The sequence below is a fragment of the Beauveria bassiana genome (genome assembly GCF_000280675.1).
Source record: "Beauveria bassiana ARSEF 2860 unplaced genomic scaffold BBA_S00002, whole genome shotgun sequence".
NCBI lineage: Eukaryota > Fungi > Ascomycota > Sordariomycetes > Hypocreales > Cordycipitaceae > Beauveria > Beauveria bassiana.
This window is the reverse complement of record NW_007930837.1, coordinates 1,338,177-1,359,256: the sequence shown is the minus strand read 5'-3', so window position 1 is coordinate 1,359,256 and position 21,080 is coordinate 1,338,177. Positions and strand designations below refer to the sequence as shown.

General features: G+C 53.3%; 8 protein-coding genes across 8 annotated transcripts; 2 read left to right on the top strand and 6 right to left on the bottom strand.

Moving 5' to 3' along the window:
- Positions 1-281: 281 nt before the first annotated feature.
- On the top strand, positions 282-1,909 carry BBA_01049 (Hsp90 co-chaperone Cdc37; the record flags this gene model as incomplete). Its single annotated transcript, XM_008596146.1, has 3 exons — positions 282-305; positions 405-1,700; positions 1,769-1,909. 3 exons carry the CDS (start codon positions 282-284, stop codon positions 1,907-1,909), a joined length of 1,461 nt encoding a protein of 486 aa, XP_008594368.1.
- Positions 1,910-2,077: 168 nt separating this feature from the next.
- On the bottom strand, positions 2,078-3,166 carry BBA_01048 (oxidoreductase domain-containing protein; the record flags this gene model as incomplete). Its single annotated transcript, XM_008596145.1, has 1 exon — positions 2,078-3,166. One exon carries the CDS (start codon positions 3,164-3,166, stop codon positions 2,078-2,080), a length of 1,089 nt encoding a protein of 362 aa, XP_008594367.1.
- Positions 3,167-3,835: 669 nt separating this feature from the next.
- Positions 3,836-4,744, bottom strand: BBA_01047 (cystinosin, putative; the record flags this gene model as incomplete). The annotated part of the gene is made up of 2 exons (XM_008596144.1): positions 3,836-4,210; positions 4,274-4,744. 2 exons carry the CDS (start codon positions 4,742-4,744, stop codon positions 3,836-3,838), a joined length of 846 nt encoding a protein of 281 aa, XP_008594366.1.
- A 598-nt stretch (positions 4,745-5,342) lies between these two features.
- On the bottom strand, positions 5,343-6,776 carry BBA_01046 (major facilitator superfamily transporter; the record flags this gene model as incomplete). Its single annotated transcript, XM_008596143.1, has 1 exon — positions 5,343-6,776. The coding sequence occupies one exon, from the start codon at positions 6,774-6,776 to the stop codon at positions 5,343-5,345; it is 1,434 nt and encodes a 477-aa protein (XP_008594365.1).
- Positions 6,777-7,633: 857 nt separating this feature from the next.
- On the top strand, positions 7,634-11,365 carry BBA_01045 (condensin complex component SMC3; the record flags this gene model as incomplete). Its single annotated transcript, XM_008596142.1, has 3 exons — positions 7,634-7,671; positions 7,730-10,992; positions 11,067-11,365. The coding sequence occupies 3 exons, from the start codon at positions 7,634-7,636 to the stop codon at positions 11,363-11,365; spliced, it is 3,600 nt and encodes a 1,199-aa protein (XP_008594364.1).
- A 633-nt stretch (positions 11,366-11,998) lies between these two features.
- BBA_01044 (NUDIX domain-containing protein) lies at positions 11,999-13,288 on the bottom strand (the record flags this gene model as incomplete). Its single annotated transcript, XM_008596141.1, has 3 exons — positions 11,999-12,292; positions 12,432-13,111; positions 13,240-13,288. 3 exons carry the CDS (start codon positions 13,286-13,288, stop codon positions 11,999-12,001), a joined length of 1,023 nt encoding a protein of 340 aa, XP_008594363.1.
- Positions 13,289-14,336: 1,048 nt separating this feature from the next.
- On the bottom strand, positions 14,337-16,341 carry BBA_01043 (PHD-finger domain-containing protein; the record flags this gene model as incomplete). Its single annotated transcript, XM_008596140.1, has 2 exons — positions 14,337-15,967; positions 16,071-16,341. 2 exons carry the CDS (start codon positions 16,339-16,341, stop codon positions 14,337-14,339), a joined length of 1,902 nt encoding a protein of 633 aa, XP_008594362.1.
- Positions 16,342-20,082: 3,741 nt separating this feature from the next.
- BBA_01042 (60S ribosomal protein L43) lies at positions 20,083-20,859 on the bottom strand (the record flags this gene model as incomplete). Its single annotated transcript, XM_008596139.1, has 4 exons — positions 20,083-20,146; positions 20,255-20,419; positions 20,753-20,770; positions 20,828-20,859. 4 exons carry the CDS (start codon positions 20,857-20,859, stop codon positions 20,083-20,085), a joined length of 279 nt encoding a protein of 92 aa, XP_008594361.1.
- Between the last annotated feature and the right edge of the window lie 221 nt (positions 20,860-21,080).

Sequence of the window (21,080 nt, the reverse complement as noted above, 5' to 3'; positions counted from 1 at the left end):
GGAACGATACAGCTGACGATGAAGAAAGAAGACATTTTGCCAACTTTTTCAGGACTTGTTACCTCGCTGCTAAACTTATCTGCCACAAGAATATGGATGTCGAGGAGGGAATGGGATGGATGGGTCGCTGTCAACTACCCCACCATAGCGTGCTAGAACCTTCACGGGGTTGGAGGGGCAAACAACGCTTCAAATACCTAGCTTCTAGCATCCGTGCTTGTTCGTCAAGTTCGACAATCGCTTTCAAAAGCAGATTTCAAAGAGCAACAGAGTCGCCCATCATGCCGGTCGACTACAGTAAATGGGTATGTTTGTAACGGCAATCGTTGGTGGCGTGTCGCCTCCCAAAACCTGGTGTGTCGCCTCCCCAAACCAGCAGCTCTGCTAACCAAGCTGTCACGCAGGACGCCCTAGAGCTCAGCGACGACTCCGACATCGAAGTGCATCCCAACATCGACAAGAAATCGTTTATTCGAGCGAAACAGAACCAAATCCATCAGGAGCGGCAGCAGCGCAAGCAGCGCATCTCGGCGCTCAAATACGAAGTCGCCCTCCATGAGGCGCTGCTGAAGCGCATCTCGGCGCTGGTGGCGGCGCTCCAGTCGCGGGCTTCGGAGGCGGCGTCGGCGCAGGACCCGGGCCAGCTAGCTTTTCAGGCCGTCATGGAGTCGGCGGGCAACCAAGAGGATGACGCCCTGCCCCCCGTGCCCGAGGGTCTTCGCGTGGACCCCAACACGCCCAAGTCGTACTCGGCCATGATGGCGGGCCTGCTCGATCAGGTCAACAAGGCTATGAATGAGAAGAAACCCGACGACCGCTACAAGGCGATGTTGGAGGAGATTGGGGTCCACGAGACGCAGGTGCGGACGCTGATCAGGGAGAGCAGCGACGAGCTGGCCAAGCTGGAAAAGGAAGAGGGTAAGAAGATTACAAGCGAGGGCATCCACACCGGCTTCGATAGCTCCTTTGTGAGCAAGACCACCGCCAAGGATGGCGACTCGACCAAGGTTGAGCTTTTAAACCCAAATTATACACCATCTGGCGAGCCGTCGACATCGTCAAACAACGCATCCGCCACCATAGGCGACGACGAGGATATCGAGGCGTCACCCGCCGCCCGCAAGTTTGCCGAGATCCATATCAGCGATTATTCGGCCAGCCTCGACCATCTCATCAAGAACCCACAGATTTTAACCGAAAGGGAGACGGATGCACTGCTGGTGTTGGCTTTTGACGCCGCGCTTGAGAGCAAGGACGAACGCACCAAGCAGTGCGTGCATCAGGCGCTGCTGCTGCAGTACTGCCGCACGCTGGGCCGCGACGGCGTGGCGCTCTTTTTCAAGCGTATCACGGCAAGTGGCGGCAACAACGCCAAGGAAGTCTTTTACAAGGACGTGCATGACACGTACATGCGGATCCGCACGCGCGCGCGCGAGATTGTCGCCGAGCGCGCCAAGGAGCCTGTCGGGGGCGTCGAGCAGATCCAGCTGCACGCCGTGGAGCCCGGCACCGCCATCACCATCAGCGTGCCGCCCAAGGACAGCGAGGATCCAGCGGTGCAGGAGGCCCGGGAGATTTACGAGCATTTTAGCGAAGAGATGCGCGCGGCGCTGGAGACGGGCGAGCTGGACAAGGTGAATGCGGTGCTGGGCGAGCTCTCCGTGGAGGAGGCGGAGGAATACGTCAGTCTGTTTGGCGAGGTACGTGTCTTACTCACCCTATTCGGCTTTCACGTAGGAGCTTCCACTAACAAATGGTATGATGATAGGCCAACATTCTAACCCTGGAGGAACAAATCATAGACGCAACCACGGAAGAGGGTCAGCAGCAAGTCAAGGAGCTACAGGCTCGGGCTGCGGCTGACAGAGCAGCTGAAGCAGACGAGGAAGCGATTGGTGACCCAGAGTAAACTTTGCCTCTGTTTGAAGCAGCATACTGTAATATACACATATTAGCCCAGAGAAGATTCATTCACATTCATATGGTTTTCGTTTTTTTTTTGTCAGCCTAAAGATATGAGAATGCCTCTAGTTGTTACGCCCTCTATTTTTTTTTTGTTTGTCGATTTCTATACCTCCTATACTTGGATTTCTTTACCGTGACGCTTGAAAATATCCTCTTCCCACTCCGTCAACAGCTCCATAATCTCGAGCGAGTTGGCCCAGGTCGGCGACGGCCGCGCGGGCTCCCTGACACCCGACGCCACGTACGCCTCGACCTTTTTGATCTGGTGCCCAAACGCGTCCATGCTGCTCGGCACCGTCACCGTCTCCACGGCGCCGCTCTTGTACGTCTTGATGCGAAAGACGCTGTCCCCCGCCGGCGGCAGCCACGGGTTCGTCTCAAACGTGAGCGACGCGCGGTCGCCCTGAATGGCAAAAGCAAAGTCGTTGCCAAAGGAATCAGAAGACTGCAGCGTCGCCAGCACGTCCACGTCCTCGAAGCGCACCGTCAGGGCGGCGTCGCGCGCAAAGGTGACGCCGTCGTCGCTCGTGGCCAGCGTGCCGTGGCCGAGCACGGTGCGCCGGCCGTTCCAGGCTTGCGCACCACCATCACCATCACCACCACCATTGCGCGCGAAGCAGGTCTCGAGGACGAGGTGCAGCAGCGACACCGGGTAGCAGCCGAGGTTGTAGATTGTGCCGCGGCCGCGCGGGTTGGCCTTGGCGGCAATGTTGGCGGCGTAGTGGCCCGAAACGCTGCGGATGCGGCCAAGCCGGCCCTCGGCCAGCACGGCAACAAGCATCTCCATGATGGGGTGTGTCAGGTACATGAGGCCCTCGAGGAAGAAGAAGGCGTCATGGTCGGCGGCGGCGGCGGCAGCGGCGCGCACCGCGTCCATCATGGCACGCGCGTCGGTCATGGTCGTGGCGAGCGACTTTTCCGAGAGAATGGCTCTTTTGCCGCCAGCTCTCGCGGCGAGGATGACGGCCTCGGCATGCTTGTGGCTCGGGAGCCCGACGTAGACGGCGTCGACGGCCGGGTCGGCGAGCAGCGCCTCGAGGGAGGTGTACCGCGAGGCGATGCCGTAGCGGTCGGCAAAGGCGGAGAGGCGCTGCTCGTCGCGGCCAAAGACGGCCTGGATGTGCGAGGCGTCGCTGGCGAGAATGGCCTTGGCCACGACGTCGCTGATGAAGCTGGTGCCCAGAATGCCCCAGCGCAGCATGGTGTGGGCTGGGGATATATCAATAGAGCAAATTCTTTATAATTGCTGTGTGAGCGGGCTAATTATGTGTGCTTGTGCAAAATCGTCGAGCTGCTGCTGGGTGAGAGAGCCCTTTGTGTCGTAAGAACGACGGGACGGAACGGCCTGCTTGCTGATTACTAGCTAGGCACGAATCTGAACCCCGACCAGGAAACCCACTTGCATCCTCGGTGGCACGACGGCGTTGCTTTTCGGGCTTACTATACCAATTGGGAAATAGTAAGAGGGGGGGTTTTCTGTTTCAAGAGCTCTTCTGGCGGCTTGTTGTCCCCGTTGGCCGTGTTGGTGGTGGAATGAATTTTGACCGCCTGGTGTTTTCCTGCCGTATGGAGGAGGGATCCGAATCTCACGATCTGGCCAGGTGCACCCTCCTCCACAGACAACAGCAGCACGAAATACATGTGCGGCGGTTCTCATGTATGGATTTAATTTAAGAAAAAAAAAAAAGAGGAAAGATATCAAGCCAAGCCATTTTGGTACACTTAGTATAGGACTCGGTTCAGCTTTTCGCGGGATGAATTGATGAGTTATGGCCATCGTGGAACCACCACGTGGCTCATGCGCAAAGATGAATTTGCGACAATTATGTGCTAATAAAAGTAACAAATAGAAAAAGCAGGCCAGAGTCATTCAATGAGCCCGATCATCAACATGAGTCTCATCATCCTCGGACTCGAGAAGCTGTCGTCTCTCCGCCACTCGTTTCGGATCCAGCTCATCAAGTGCATCTCTGTAAAGCACGAAACGCTGAAAAAGGAGCACAGCGTCGAAGAATATCAACAAGTTGGAAAGCACGAGCTTCACCGGATTTGCCAACGCCGCTGACTGGTCGCTGTACGCTACGTCAATAAGGAGCTGCAGCAGCGAGAGCGTGGCGCCGCCAATGTCGAGTGCAAAGGGCAGGGGCGGAAGTCCCTGCGTCGACTTGCGTCTGTAGTTGAGCCATACTTGCGGCAGATATTTGAGCAGTGTGAGCAGCGTCTTGAAGTTTCCCACAAGGTATACCTGGCAAGCCGCCGAGGGTTAGAGCCGACCTGTGTGTGCGTTGGGGACGGCAGAATTACGTACCACATCCAGCCACATCCAACTTTGCGAGTCCGGGAAAGCGCTCGCCGCTACAGTACCCAACAAGGCGGCCAAGATGCAAGCCCAAAAGGTCATGCTGCACCACAGACTAATCTTCACGGGCCGCGTGGTGTAGAAGCCCCAGAGGCGTGGGTAAAACTGAGAATAGATGGTGCTGGAGATGGCCAATCCGTGCAGCGTGTACGCAACGTCGTTTGGCTGCACCATCGGTGTTGGATTCTCTGGGTTGCGCTCCGCGTACTGTCGTCGCACGACGGGCGAGAAGAAGAAGACGACGTTGTAGGTAGCGTACGCGGCCATGCCAAGCATGTTCAAGAGGCAAAAGTCGATTGAGACACCCTCGGTGGACCGACGACGTATGTTGCTCAATAAGAGAGGGTAAAACGAGACTCCCCAGCATAGTGTGTATGCCCAGCCTATAATGGCGGAGACGAGTTTGATGTCGGTGAGCATTGTCGCTGCAGCCAGGACTGGTTTGCAGTGGCTCAATCACTGGTCATTGGGATCTGACATAAGATGAAAGCTGTGCAAATACAGCTTGGAGGCCTGTCAAGCAATGCACTTGGTTTGCAACACCAGTCTCGAAAAGACTCGAATTTTGTCTTTTCATCAGCTGTGACTGAGCGAAGCGGCAAGGGGGGGGTTGGCGGCTGGCAATGTATTCGTTACACACAACGCCGGCCTGCGCTTAGATAAGCCTCGGTGGCGTTGCAATATATGATTGCATTCGAATTTACGAGGTTTGGACCGAAATGTACTTTGAATCGACCAGCCAAGCGTTTTCAGTTGCGCTCGCTTCAACTGCGGGGGAAGGTTCGCCCTGTGTAACGTCGACATTACCACCAACACCGAGGTTAGGGTCGAGGTGTTGCTATTCTCGATGTCTTTGTGAAGACGATTTCCGCGGTACTCCTCTCTGGGGAAACCTGTCCCCGACCACCTCTTCCGGAAATTAGATTGCAATTGTTACACAACACGAGCCCTTCACTTCCTTTCTCTTGAAAGAAACTGTGTGTTCAATCATCTCACCAAGACGCATTCTGACAGCTAATTAAGTACAGTTGTGTTTTGACTCATGGCAGAAATAAGTGCCCAAAAGAGGAAGCGAAAATGCAATAAGAGTAATCCAGGCAAGATATCCGGAACAGATCTGGCCCCTCACTCCCATGGCAAAGATTGAACTAATCACAGGTGGTGCAACGGACCTTGCCAGACTAGCAAGCAGCTCCGCAATAGAATTCATCTTGCCCAGAGCATATGGGCCAGGACTTATTTCGTTGAGTCGCAGTTGCACTGCTGTGAAAGCCATCCACACTCCCGGCACACAGAGCATCAGGACCCAGGCCAAAATAGATGATAGTGCGTGAGCGGCGTCACTCTGATCGCGGAGCAGTGCATTCATGAGAATATGGGCCGCAAACACACAAGGGAAGGCGACTGAGCATATACGAACAATTCCCATAGATTCAACTCGGGAGTGAAGCAAAGGAAAAGCAAGCAGAAGCCACGCCGTCTCGCTTAGTCCTTGCACTGTAATATACATGGTTGACTGGGAGGTGGAGAACCCGAATCCGCCAATGGCGACTGTTGTGTGAAGAACAACAGGTGATATAGCAGTAAAAGAGAATGCAAGAATCATGACTTGGCAGAATATCGACATCTCGCGGATGACATTCGGGAATTTCAGAATCTCGTATGTTGTCGGGCCGTTCTCGGTAGTGTTGTGCTTGTCCGGGTGAGTGCTGTGCATTGGCAAGGTCTCTTTGAGAAATAGTGCAGACAGGATGGCCGCAGTTATTCCCATGGATCCAACAAGGAAGCCAGGCAATGCACAAGGATGTTTCTCGAAAGGTGCTGTGCCCGAGAAGGTGTCCGGGTATCGCTGCGCTGGGTTGACAAGCAGCCCACCTAGAAGCGGGCCGAGGAAGACGGCAATGTTGCCGCTCGTCGAGTACCAGCTATACGCACGCGCTCGCATCTCAGGTGTGCAGTTCTCGCCAATCATTGTACGAATGACGAGGTTGGCGCTGGAGAAAATACCAGTCAGGCTTCGAAAGACCGCCATTTCCCAAAGGGTAGTGGACATTCCGAAGAGAACTTGGCCCATGGCCATGCCTACCAGACTCAAAATGAGAACTGGCTTGCGACCTACTCTGTCGGACAGACACCCCCATGCCATCAAGAAAAGGACTTGTGTGGCTGCAAAGGCTGACTCTAAAAGTCCGCTATAAAAGCCAATATCAGAGTCTGGCAGCTTACCATTGCGCTGAACCATTTCTGCGATGTAAGGAAAGACACAAAAGAATGCAATGGGCTCCATCATACGCGCATAACATAGCAGAAGAATCTGGAATATCTGCACGCAATCTGGTACTCCATCATGTTTGGCCGATTCCATAGGCCCAGGCTTTGATGCTTCGCGGTGCAGGAGTGGTGCATTCTCAGCCGCTTCAAGGGCAGCGACAGAATTGGAAGCTCGCTTCATGTCGAAATGTGCAACGATTGTGTCCCGAGGAAACGAGATTGGAAGCCAGCTTCAATGTATTTGGAGCGAAGCTACATTTATTCGTGAGTGAGTACTCCGCTTGTATGGCCCGCATCGACTCGGCGGGCACATTCGAAGCCTTCCATAGGCAAACGTTGTAAAACACCGTCCTAATAAACAAGGACAGTGGCCACGGCTTTGTATCCGCTGTAATCTCATGATTACTAGACCTGAAGAAGTAATATGCGGTGCGATGCCATGTCTCAGGAAGCCGCGAGGATGCGCTTGCCAGGGTCATGGCCACGCCGTGTTTGCTACAACTTGAGCCAGCTCAAAAGAACAATGAGTGCCCGGATATAGGTTACTTTACACTCCATTCTTCCGGTCGCGCCATACTAAAAAGCTGGAAATGGCAAAAGCTAAACCATGACGATGAAGAACAAAATGAGAGCGACTGTCGTACTATTATTCAAAGATGATGGTTCAGACTATGTACTCCGTATGATAGATTGAAGATGCACATATCAACGTACGCACATATCCGAGGAATCAACCCGCTTATTGCATGAGCCCTGTTTCCACTTTTTTAGCAAAGAGCAACAAGGAAGGAGCAGTGGAAGCCAGGAGCTTGGTCCACCAAGGTGCTCCACAGCTTGTTCCGGCTGAATAGCGGATGGCCTGAGCTGTTCAAACGCGCGACCTCGACCACCCACTTACCAGTTTATCGCGGGTCAGTCTAAGACGCGTCGCAGCGAGCGCATCGGTTCATCACGACTCCTTGTCGCCGCCAACAAGCCAAGTCGAGGCGGATTCACAGCAGCCCCCGAATTTGCGCCTAAGCGCAAGCGCATTTCATAATGTATATTAAACAGATCATCATCCAAGGCTTCAAGAGGTTTGTCTCGCCCAACGTCCTGGTCCCTCCAACGCTCAGCCTCTAACCCGTGTTGCAGCTACAAGGACCAAACCGTCATTGAGCCCTTCTCGCCCAAGACCAATGTCATTGTCGGTCGCAATGGCTCCGGCAAGAGCAATTTTTTTGCGGCGATTCGTTTCGTCTTGAGTGATGCCTACACCCAGATGAGTCGTGAGGAGCGCCAGGGACTTCTACATGAGGGGTCCGGCTCAGCCGTCATGTCCGCATACGTTGAGATTATCTTCGACAACAGCGACGATCGCTTTCCAACAGGAAACAAGGAAGTTGTGCTACGGCGCACCATCGGTTTGAAAAAGGACGAATACTCTGTCGACCGCAAAGTAGTTACCAAGACCGACGTTACAAATCTTCTAGAAGCTGCGGGCTTCTCTCGTTCCAACCCATATTATATTGTCCCGCAGGGTCGCGTCACAGCCTTGACAAATATGAAAGAATCCGATCGACTAAACCTGCTCAAGGAGGTCGCGGGCACACAAGTCTACGAAGCGCGCCGTGCCGAATCACTCAAGATTATGAATGAAACAAACAACAAACGCGAAAAGATTGACGAACTCCTTGAATATATCAAAGAGCGACTAGCCGAGCTTCAAGAAGAAAAGGAAGAACTGCGTGGCTTCCAGGATAAGGATCGAGAAAGGCGATGCCTCGAATACGCCTACCATCACCGCGAACAGGTCACTATTCAAGACGCGCTCGAGGACATCGACAATGCACGGCAAGACGGCCTCGATACCACCGATTCCCGCCGTACTGAGTTCATTCAGGGTGAGAAGGCATTGGCGAAGCTTGATGCAGAGATTCATAAACTGCAGCGCCAGATTGAGCTCTTACAGATTGATCGCAATCAGCTTGAAGAGGACCGCCGTGATGGCGCAAAGGCTCTGGCCAAGATTGAGCTCAAGGTCAAAAATCTCAAAGAAGGCCAATCAGCCCAAGAACAAGCACGCACTGCCCATGCCTCGGAGTTGCAGTCCGTTCAGAGCGATATTGCAGCCAAGGAGAAGGAGCTCACCAAGCTGCTTCCCAAGTACAATAACAAGGTGCAGGAGGAGAATGAGATTCGTAGGCAGCTCGATGCCGCTGAAGGTGTTCGCGGTCGTTTATTCGCCAAGCAGAGCCGAGGATCCAGATTCAAGAACAAGGCCGAGCGTGATGCTTGGCTGAAGCAAGAAATCAAAGAACTCACTGTCACCACCAGCACGCAGAAAGCAAATCGATTGGATGCTGACGAGGAAGTGCAGCGCGTTCAGCAGATAATTACGCACGGCGAGCAGGAAATTGCTGATTTGCGATCACGTCTTGCCAATTGGAGCAACGAAAGAACCGACCTCGCCGACCAGGCTGCCAAGGCTAGACAAGTTTTGGATCAACTAAACGACGAGCGCAAACTCCTCCGCCGTGAGGATGACAAGCTTAACTCGGTCATATCCAATGCACGCCAAGAGAAAGAGCAGGCAGATAGAGAAATGTCTCACGCCATCGATGGAGCCACTGCTCGTGGTCTTGCGACTATTAGGCGTTTAAAGCAAGACCAGGACATTCCCGGTGCCTACGGCACGCTGGCTGACTTGCTCGAAGTCAACGAAGCATACCGCTTGCCTGTCGAGCAAATCGCTGGCGCTAGCCTCTTCCACTACGTCGTTGACAACGCCGACACCGCTACCTACTTGGCCGATATCCTTTTCAAGCAGCGTGGTGGACGTGTCACATTCATGCCGCTAGCCCAACTTCGACCGCGACACGTCAACATGCCAAAGTCAAGCGATGCAGTGCCTCTCATGAGCAAGATCAGCTTTGATCCCATGTATGAGAAGGCCTTTCAGCAGGTATTTGGAAAGACTGTTGTCTGCCCGAACCTTTCAGTAGCTGCTCAATATGCTCGCAGTCATGGCGTTGACGGTATTACTGTGGAGGGTGACACTACAAACAAGCGAGGTGCCATGACCGGTGGCTACATCGACCCTAGAAAATCACGACTCGAGGCTGTGCATGCTGCCAACAAGTGGCGAAGCGAATTCGACCGCTTGGTGGCCCAGTCTCGCGACTTGAGGGCCCAAATCGAGCGTAAGGATCAGGAAATTACGGCAGCCATGTCTGAAGTGCAAAAGGCGGAGCAAAAGCTTCGACAGGCCGAGGACGGTTTCGAGCCGTTGAAGCACGAGCTTCGGAACAAGACTTCGCACATTGAGAGTGAAAGAGCTCACCTCGACTCAGCCATCAAACGTCGCGACGCTGTGGAGAAGAACATGAACGTTTTTATGGAAGAAATTGCCGCTCATGAGACCGAACTGGGCACTGAATACAAGAAGAGCTTGACTGCCGCTGAAGAACAGGAACTCGAGAATTCGACTCTGCTGGCTCAGCAGCTCCAGCAACAATGGAATGAAATCAGCAAAACGAGACGGGAGCTAGAGCGTAGGAAGCAATTCCTTGAAGTTGAGCTCCGCCAGAATCTGCAAATGAACCTTGATCAGCTCAACAGTCAAGCGTTTGAGAATTCTGCTTCAGCGGGTACATCTGGAGGCCTGGCCGATGCCCAGAAAGAACTCAAGAAGGCGCAGGCAACCCTGAAGTCGGTCACCGCTAGCCTGCATGAAGCTGAACAGCAGATTGAAAGTCTCATGACCAAGGCAGAGACTATTCGCGCTGAGCGCAGCCAGCGCGAACAAGCGCAGAACGAGATTTCTACAAGGATTGAGAAGCAACAGAAGCGCCTGGAGAAAAGTCTGCAACGCAAAGCTCTCCTCACGGCGCAAGCCGCAGAATGCGCCAAGAACATCCGCGAGTTGGGCGTGTTACCAGAGGAAGCTTTTGACAAGTACGAAAACATGGAGGCCAATGTGATCACGAAGAAGCTCAAGAAGGTCAACGAGGCACTGAAGAAGTACAAGCACGTGAACAAGAAGGCCTTTGAGCAGTACAGCAACTTCACACAACAGGAAGACCATCTGATGAAGCGTCGCAAGGAATTGGATGCGTCTCAGGGATCCATCGAGGAGCTTGTTGAACATTTGGATCGACGCAAGGACGAAGCTATTGAGCGCACGTTCAAGCAAGTGTCCAAAGAGTTTGCCACAATCTTTCAGAAGCTGGTGCCTGCCGGTCATGGGCGCCTCGTGATTCAGCGCAGGACCGACAGACGCCAAGACCTCGACGAGTCGGACGAGGAAGCGAGAGGCAGCGTCGAAAACTATATCGGCGTTGGAATCAGCGTGTCCTTTAACTCGAAGCATCTAGACGAGCAGCAGCGTATCCAGCAACTTAGCGGTGGTCAAAAGAGTAAGCCCCTCCCCCTTCAGTGCCTGCCATTTTTTTCCGTGCCCAAAGCACGCTGACATTTTTTTCTTCCTTAGGTCTTTGCGCTCTGTGCCTGATTTTCGCTCTGCAGCAGACGGAAAGCAGTCCCATGGTCATCTTTGATGAGGTTGACGCCAACCTCGACGCCCAGTACCGTACCGCCGTTGCCGCCCTGCTCGAATCCATCTCCAACGAGGCCGGCACGCAGTTCATCTGCACCACGTTCCGTCCCGAGATTGTGCACACGGCTGACAAGTGCTACGGTGTCACGTTCCACAATAAGACGAGTGGTGTCAACTGCGTGCCCCGCGAGGACGCCCTCAACTTTGTCGAGGGCCAGGCCAAGCCTGCGTAGAGAGGATCGGAAAGTGAAATGAACGAAACTATGGGGTGTTTAGTTTCTGGGCGTGCATGGGTCTGTGTGTGTTTGTGGCAGGATTGATTGCCGAGGTTTGCTTGGGAGTCTTTGGCGTTGGGGTAAAAGGGCTATTCACTTTTTTGTCAAGACTAGGCTGGCTGGAAGGATATCCCGTTGATGGACCGAGTTTGGTCTCTTTTGGTTTTTTCTTCACTTATTTCGAGCAGAATCTCCCCTTATTGATCATGGCCATAATATGTATCATCTCGAGGGCTACATTTATTCTACTAGTTTGCGGAATTCGCTTGCAATCAAAGTTTGCGCACGTGGTGCCTACTGCATGCTGTGGCGTGAACAATCCGGCACACTCCCTCGTTAGTCTTTATAAATGGAAATGCGTCACTGTAGATTTGGTATACATTTGTTTTAAACAAAAAAGCTATAAAGAAATAAGCTTTTATCGCATGCAGCGAAGATGATTGTACAGATCTACTTGATTACAAGGAACTTGGCCTCGTCTCTCTACCCCTTCCATGCTATATTTATACACTCGTACTTTCCTCTTGCAACTTGACCGTTTTTTTTTTTTCGCGCCTTCGCGATAAGCCTGCTGCTCTCCTCTGCCCATGGTTACCTGTCCGACATCATGTTGCGCACGCCGCGAAAGTAGGCCTGGGGTAGCTCCTTGGCGAGCTCGTCGCGCGTCAGCCACTTGAAGTCGGTGTAGCCGAGGGCGTTGTCCTTGAGGTCGGCCTGGCCGGCCATGATGCGGCCGCGGAGGAAAAAAGTTTTGCGACCCTTTTTCTGGACGGCGCCGTCGGCGGCGAGGGCGGGCTCATCGATCAGGTGGGCGACGGGAACGCGGCCGACGATCCAGGTGTTCATGTTGACGCCGGCGGCCTGTTCAAGGACTCGCTTGGCGGCCTGATTGGATGAAAATGTTAGTTTTTTTTTTCTCTCTTCTTTTTCTTGTTTTTGTTCCCCCGCGTGTTGATTGTATTCTTCTTCACTGATTATTCTGTCCAGGTAGGGCAAAGGAGGAAGAGAGAGTGTGTGAACGTACAACGTGAAGATTCTCCGACTCGGTGAGGACGTCAGCGGGGAAACCCCAGCCGTCCTCGCCTTTAACAACGAGATACAGCGTCTGGTCAAGCTTGCGATCCAGACGCCTGACATCGTTTCGCTCATCCGCCTCGGTCGTGCGCGGCACCGGCGCCGGCGCCTCGACCAGGTCCTCGGGGGCAATGACCTCGGCGTCGTCGCTGATGCGCGCCTGCGCGTCCTTGAGCAAGCTCGCGGCCGTCGTCTCCGGGTCGCTCAGCGCGTCGCCAACAAGCAGCTCGTCGTCCCACGCCGTCGCGCTCTTGCCGTGATAGTCGCCGAGCTCCTTGGCGACGGTGCCGCGGCGCTCCTTGACTTTGAGGTCCCAGTCGAGTCGCCGCGGTGTGTCGGGCTTGTAGTAGATGCTGGGGATAAAGGCCGTGTTGAGACGCTCCTCAAGACGCTTCTGGTAGAAGAAGAAGGCATTCTCGAAGGGGTGCAAAGGCCGTGTGAGGAGCGGCGGCCGCGTGAGCACGAGCCCGGAGCGAATGTCGTAGGGGGCGGCGGCGGCGGTCGGCGAGGATGCTGATGGTGGTGGTTGCGAGGGAGATGAAGGGGTGGTTGAGGTGGCGGCGGCAGAATAGAAGCGCACGGGGGTGGCTCGGGTGGCGGCGCAGCGAGAGCAGATGCTCGAGGAGGAAGCTGGTGATGATGGGGGTTAGGAAGAGCATATCAAAGGGAAACCGTTTTTTGAGGGCGCTGCCCAGCTTGCTTCACAGCGCCAATTGACGAGTAAAAATAGCGGGAGAGTTGATCGGGAAGAGACTTACAAGAAATAACAGAACGTAACGTCCGGCTTCCCCTGCTTGATGAAGACATGGCTGTCCCGTTGAAACTGGTTTGCCCTGTCCCCGACTGCTCGAACGTGGGAAAGATTTTGGTGTTGCGCTCTGCTCTTGCTGGGCTCCTTGCTACCCACTGTTTCGGCCACCCAGAATGTTTTATTAGCACGCGACAGCAGAGCATCCAGCAACCAGCAAAACTTGGTCAGAGGGCAAAAAGATGCTTAGGTAACTGCATCCACCTGAATCCTCAGGCTGCCAACAGCGTCCAGCCCACTGAGTAAAAACCACGACACCAGCCGTGGCTGGTTTCTTTTCCTTTTTCTCTTCTCTTCAAGGCACCGTTTTCCTTATCGTCAAGACTTGTTTGCATACCCCAAAACGTCCTGATCATTTTACAAGTGCCCAGAGAGATCATCGCAGTCTTTTCGCTAGCGGTACCTGCAATTTTTTATAATTCCACCGGGTCCTGTTAGATAGATACTGCTGACATGCCATGTAAAATCACACGCATCCTTGGTAAAGATTCTCTTTTGATGTGCATGCATCGGGTTGTCATTGACAAAACATGCGACATGTGTGTATTCTAAAAGAACAACATCGTACAACCAAGACAAATCAGATGCATCACCTCCCCTTCCTGTACGCTAGCTGAGATGAGCAGCAATGTTCAATGTGCTAAGAAAAAGAATCGCTATCAACACAGAAAAATGACCCTGCTGTAAACAGGCCCGTGGCCTTGAAACGCCTTGGTTTGATCACCCGGTTGCCTCAAAACCTTCAAAACAATTTGAAAAAGAAATACAATCCTATATAGCCAATAAGTACAGCAGACATTCTTTTCGCTTGCCAAAACATGATTAACGCCTTTATGCCTGCAATGCATGGGTGGCTGCTCCCTATATAGTGCCCTTGAACGTAGTGTTGCATTTTTGCGCCATGCAGGACATTGAGATTGGTATCGCCGGAAAATAAATACACACAAAGTGGAATCCCCAACGCCTGATATACAGTTCAGTACAGCACTGTGTCGAGAAGTTGTGTTATGCAGCTTGTCGGCTTGTGTTTTCGTCTCGTGGTCATCATTATGAGGCTGCCAGATCAGACATGGCTTGTGCGACAGCCTGATGGGCTCTCTTCTCCCATCTCTGTCGGGTGGCTTCGTCAAGCACAGAAGCGTCTTTAACCTCTTCGTATAGCTGCCGGGAAATATTCCGGTTGATAGTGGCGTATTGCTCTGTAGTCAGCTTCTGCGCACGCCAGTGTGGTCGCAGAGCCGATTTGACAATCTCGTTGATGCTCTTCTTGTCCTCTTGGGTCATAGAGAGCCTGGTCGGAGAGCTGTCAGCTGTGCGACCAATGGTTGATTGAGGCCGGCGAGGTCGTGGCTGGCGGATTTCCACGGTTCGAACTGGGTCCGTCCGCACAGGCCATAACTCAGTGTCACTGTGATCGCTGCTGTACCGGTTGGGTGAATAGTTTGCAGGGGCATATACGGGTTCGATATGAGTGCTGAGGGAGAGTGTCGGGGAATTAGGGCGCCCATTGAGTCGTGGGGGTGGAGGTGGTGTTAACGACATAGCCCTTGGACTGCTGTGATTTGAAGGTGATGGTGATATGGCCGGAGAGGATGCATCAGGCATGTGCCGTGTAGGTAGCGCCGCGCCAATCTCATCATCGAGCTGCACACTGGGTTCCAATTCCTTGAGCAGCGCAGAGACGAGGGCGGGTTCGTTTGGTGAATGCTGGAGTTGTCCTGGTCGCAACGACGAGCTATTGATAGGAGACGTCGCAACGGCTGGTCGGGTCTGCTGTTGATTGGAAGGACCAGGCGCAGCTGGCGACGAGGCGGATGCAGAGGCCTCGCCATGTGTTGGTAAACGGCGAGTTCGCGGTCGTTTCAGCTTCCTCTCGGGCTCGGGCACGGGCTCTGCAGGGGATGCGGTTGAGGACCTCGCCTTGCGTTTGCGTGCATTAGCAGCGGGGATCCCGTCGACTTCACGAGCCATTTCAAGGGCACCCCAGGCTCTCCGTTCATCGCGAGTCTCCTGAATAGGTGGCAGGGGTGGCGGGGTTGCGACGGTTTCCAGGCGCTCGCTAATTTGGGGAGGGATAGTGCGAACGAAGGCATCACGGGCACCAAGGCGGTTGGCAATGCTCATGCGTTGCTGCCAGCGTTGAAGCTCACGGCGGTCGAGCTGCTGGAAGCGGCGAAAGTTCTCGAGATCCTCATCCTCTTCGTGGTTGTCGAGATCGAGGTCGCTCATCTCGTAGAAACGACCAGAGAACTGGCCCCAAGCACCCTGCCATTCGGCATTGCGAGCTTGCCTGCGAGCCCGCCGCAGACGGGCACGGGTACGGACATGAAAGCCGCGGTGTTGGCGAGGAACTGGACGACGAACCTGCCTGGGGCGTTGTTGAGGAGCTTCGGGCTCGGGCGCGTTTTGTGAATCCTCTGTGAGCTCAAAGAGGTGGGCGCACTCGATGCAATACCAGTCGCCATCAGGAATGTGGTCGAGTCCGATGCAGTGGGTGTGATAGGCCGCATCGCAGCTATCGCACAAGAGCAGGATATCTTCTCGCTCGGCCGAATTGCAGACGGGGCACGGATTCGTTGCCTCTTCTTCTTCTTCGGCGTTGTCGCCTAGCCACTGCTGAACGTCGAACTCGGCAACCTGCTTCTTATCCTGTACGTCATATGTCGAAACGGCGGTTCCTAATGGGGTGAATAAATCGGTCAGCAGTGTTTCACAACATTTTTGGTTTCCTAAATCAAGAAGAAAAAAGAGAGGTGTCAAGGGCGGGAGTAACTGTCGTACCGTCGACGCCATTGTAGACGCGCACCGAGTGGAATGGGGTCCTGCATATAGGGCATGTGTTTGTCTTTTGAGCCCAAGAGCGGATGCAAGCATCGTGAATAATGTGTTCGCAGCCATCCAAGGCAGCGACGATGTTGAGATAACTATCCTCGGGGTCATCGATCTGATGCTCGAGAGCAGCGGTGACGGAATCGTCAGAGGAAGCGCCGTTAATGCTAGCGGGCGTGGGTAGGTGATCCAGGCATATGATGCACTGATCAGGCTCAGACATGGTGCCGGTTGCGACAATACGGACCCGAGTCTGATGAAAACATGTAAAAACAAAAAGAAGAATGAAAAGGGAGCCGCAATGGAAGAGTGAGGGTATAATAGAGAAGAAGAGACGGGCCGGAGAGTTGAGAGGCGAGCAATCTGGTTCGTGGTGCTGAGCGTGACAACTGTTTAAAGTGCCTAGGTAGGTTAGGTAGTGGTGGTGGATGATGTGCAGCGTGGCCGCAGAGAGTTTTGGGTGCGAAAGGTAGGCGGCGCAGTGGCGGCGGTAGGCAGAGAGGAGCAGGCGGAAATGGGAAAAAGGAACCAAGGTAAGGGAAGAAGTCACAGAGGGTCCAGGGAGGACACTGGACAGCCCAGCTGGGTCAGGCTAAAAAAGGCGGGCGGTAGTTGCTGGCAGACTTGTGCAAGTACCTACTGCAGGTACATGCAAACAAGCCACAGAGAGTTGAGGGGTTGATACGGCTGTTGACGAGAGCGGTGACCAACCTCGATGGGTATTGATATAGAATAATAAAACCCTGGATACTAGTAGCAGAGAGAGAGAGAAACGCAGGTGGGCTCACGAATGGGAAAAGATGGAAAAGATGCAAGCTTGCAACGGGCAAATCAGGCACTCTCACAGCACCCTTACCTTTTACATGCGCACCTAACCAGTGGGGCTGCCCCAGGCGTGACGACGCCACGACTTTACAGACTTGTAGTGGGCCAAAACTACTTGCCTAGATAAACCTTGTGGGCGCTATAAAGGTACGCTTCTGTCTACCCAAGGCTCTGCCATACCGAGGTACCTGCTTAGCTGACCTAAAAGTTATGGCGGCATGGAGGTGGCTGTCTGTGGAATTGGCTGTCTACCTGCCGACAATGAACACCTACTCGGAAACAGACAGCCCCCTAAATGCTTATTCATGCCTTGTCCCGCCTCAAAACACTCTTTTCAGATAAAATAACAGCTTTCTACCGACTAGCTGGCTGGCACATCCCATCACGCAAAATAGCCACTTGATGCTTGATGGGGCTTCGTGGATGCACCCGGCTGGTCCCGCCCTCGACCATGTCATCGAGTCACCCAAGAACCTCTACGACTCGTCGCCTGCACTCTCTATAACGACCCAGTCGTTATTACCAGATCCCAGAAATAAAACAAGAATAATCAAAATGCCGCCGCCGCCGCTGCCGCAAAGCTCCTCCAATTCCGCTGAACATGCAAAACTGGTTGTGCATTTGAGACACCAATGGCTCATCAACTTGCTCGACCAATCATCACTCACATCACTCGCCGCAACCCCCGCCCCATCTCATCAGCTACAGGAGACGCCCGACTCCCAGGTTCAAGCAGCCATTTGCCTGCGTGCCTGCCAACCGTTCATGCCTTTTCCTAGGGCGTCCATCTGTCTCCGTCTCAGGCAATAAATATATCCAGGCACACGCCGGTGAAGCCCCGCTAACTCTTGCCCTCGCAGCTCTGGCCACAACGGCTCACCGTCTTGTAGGTAGGTACCTAGCATTCACGTAACTTAGCACCGACGGAGCCCCCGCACTCGCCGTCGCGGTCGCAGTCGCAGCCTGAGGCCCTTGAGGCCCATACCTCACCAGAGCCAGCCTTGGTCGGTATTACCGTGTCCAAGGCATCAGTCGCGCCGACTTATTGTCTGGCGCGCGGTCCGGCTGGTACGCGTAGGTAAAAGGAATGCGTGCACCTATACCTAGATGATGGCGACGACGGTATGCATCGCCACCGCGCCTGTAGACCGTGTCAGAGTAACCGTCGTAATTGTTTGAGCTACCTGGAGGTGTGTAAGCCAACGTGCCACGCAACAATCGGTGCAGGTCAGCTCGAGGCCATCGCTGTAAAACCTGCCTAGGTAGGCTCGGGAAACAGGCCAGCAGAGATGTTTTCGCTGCACAGGCCAACATATTTCGTGGAAGTCATCGTCCATCAGCACTTTCTCAACTATCTGATGAAGGGGGGGGGCGGGGGTCACGCGTGCAGTGCAGAATGCATCTAATCCTAGGTAGGTACAAACCCAGTTGCAGACTACATGGGTGTCATGGACAACTGGGCTAAATAGGCACGTCGCCCCAAAATGCGTCCTAACGATGACGCCAGATCGAATGAGGTGGCGAGTTGATGATTCGGGTGCCATAGAATCTAGTCCTTCATCTAAGATGCTCTACTCCGTAATAGTCCCAGTACTACTGGCATGGACACGGCATGTTTTGCAGCACTCCGACCAACCGCCAGGATTAGTGGCACTGCAGAATGCAAGTGGTTCCTTTTGTGACACGACACGCTCGCTGTGGGCTGTTAGCCATGCACCTATACATATTCATGCTCAAAATACAAGGCTCACTGTTTCGAAAAGTGCCGCTTCGGAAGCGGAACAACTCCGCGGTTTTTGTTTTCTTCATTCTTTAAGTGCATTATCAGCGTGTCCAATGATAGGTCTCACTTACAGCCTCCACTGTAGTGTCAGAGATGCAAGGGGCCTGGGCCATAGCTTGGTCAGCGTACGTGAGAGGGTATGAAATCCCATGATTGCTGGGCAGATGCTGTATTTATATTCTCATAAAGATTCAACCGAATCAAGTGCACGCGCAAAACAGCTGTAGCCGTGGCTTGATCTGCTTGTAGTCTGTTGTCTTTAACTAAAGGGAACAAGTCACCCAGCTCACCCACGGCTAGTGACAGGCTCTCGCGTTGCGTCACAACTAAAGTTGTATCCAGAAAATTTCTGATGGCTTCTCAATCTTCCTCTTACCGCATGCCTCCAGTTTTCGGAATGCCATATACTCAAAATCTTTGTCAAGTCGCCTACCGTCGCGGCTGGTCTGTTTGACAACGTTTGGTGGGAGACCAGGCACAGAAGTCTGTCTATTACCCCACCAGCCTGGCGACGGCTCGCAACGATACCTTATGTTGCCTGCGTGTCTAATTATAGGTAATAAGGTACTTAACAGATACTCACTGCACGTCACTCGGCCTGTACTTGGACTTTTCTATTCTGCCAGATGACCACTTCGGTGGGGAGTCAAATACACAACATGTCCTTTCGTGTCATGTCACACAAGCACGTGGTGCATCTGCGAAACGGATCAGGCATTTACAAACTACCTATTACAGGTCACCAGCGCCAACCGCCTGGTGTGTGCAGCAGGCGTGACAGAGACCACCCCACCAGACCGGCATCGAAACAACTCCGGCACAGGCAACATCCGCCCCCGCGTTGGCGGTTGTGTATCTGGATCTATCCGATAGACACATTTTCGTGCACACGTAGGCAGCTATGAGGTACACAGCCGAGTATAAGTCACGTCTTAGGACAGCTGCCCAAAGCAGACTGTGAATGGCGCTCAGTCATGGAGTTGACCAAATCATCGTGCGAATGGCGCTGTGTCACAACCTACATTGTTAGTTCATTCACACTGCTGTGAGCCGGAATTTAATGGCCTGTAATCTCCAAGGCCGGCTCAAAGCAAAGGAAAATAAATCCAGCAAATCCCGAATCACGTCGCTTGGCATATGAAGAAAATCCGAAGCTGGTTTTTGCGAGTTTTTTGTTTTTTTCATTGCTTTACCGACTGACCTCTTGTGATCAAAGTCGGTTTGTCGAACATACAAAAATTCGTCGACTCGTAGTGCAGGCACGCAAAACCATGTTCCCCATACACCGTCCGAAAAGCAAATGCCGTATGTGTCCACCTGATTTTTTTCATCACCCCGAAAAACTCCTCGTCCCCTTTAAACCTCAGCAATCTCTCTCAGACGACGGAGAGTCGAGCGCATAGCAGCAGCGGCAGGGGTGCTGTGGCGCACAGTGTTAGTTTCGGTTCCATCCGTCAAATAATCGATCCCGAGCTTTTTGCTTCCAACATGTCGTCATGGTATGTGAGGGTTGAGGGTAAGGACGTACGCAACGGTGTAAGCACCACCGGCCATGGTGCGCTTGCAAGAGCGGCAGTTCCAGATACCGGTAGACTGGCGGCGAACGGTGACCTTGCCGCAGAAAGTGCAGGTGTACTTGGCGTGCTGGCTGACTTCCATCTTCTTGACCTGCTTACGCAGAGAAGCACCGTAGCTGTAGGTACAGGATTAGCTTTCGTCTGCTGTAGAGTTTGTCTTCCATATTCGATTCGTTCCGGCAATGATTTGTGTGTCGCGATGCGCGAGGTGTCCGTATGACCTGGTCGCAAAGGGCATGCGCGCTTCCATTTTGAGCTCGTGTTGGTCTTTCTTGTTCTATACATTGTCCAAACGCGCTCGTCACCGCAGTGATCCATACAAATAGTAAATTATCGTCTCTTCGCGAGCGTACATCGTGGTTTGTCGTAGTGCTTTGTGGATACAAGAATTGTTGCCGGATCGAATCGAATATTGAAGACGTAGGATATGATTGCTTTCGTCGACTTACCGAGTGCCGTACTTGCCGCTGTAACACTAGTCAGTAAATGATGAATGGATTATTGCAATTGCTTGGTGTACGTACGTAACTCCGACCTTCTTCGTGCGCTTGGTCATTTTGGCGGTGATATGTGATTTGGGTTGTTGAGGTGTGAGTGCAAATGGCGATCCGGTCGGTTTCCACCAAATGGTGCTAGGAAAGTTGCGAGTTGTGATTTTCCTTAGGGCAAGCACGTGAGTGGTTGTGGGCGGCCAAGCGAATTGCCAAAGTGTGGCGGCTGGTGGGTTCGGTGGAGAAAAGTAGAAAAGATCACGTGATGAATCACGTGGTGCAGAAG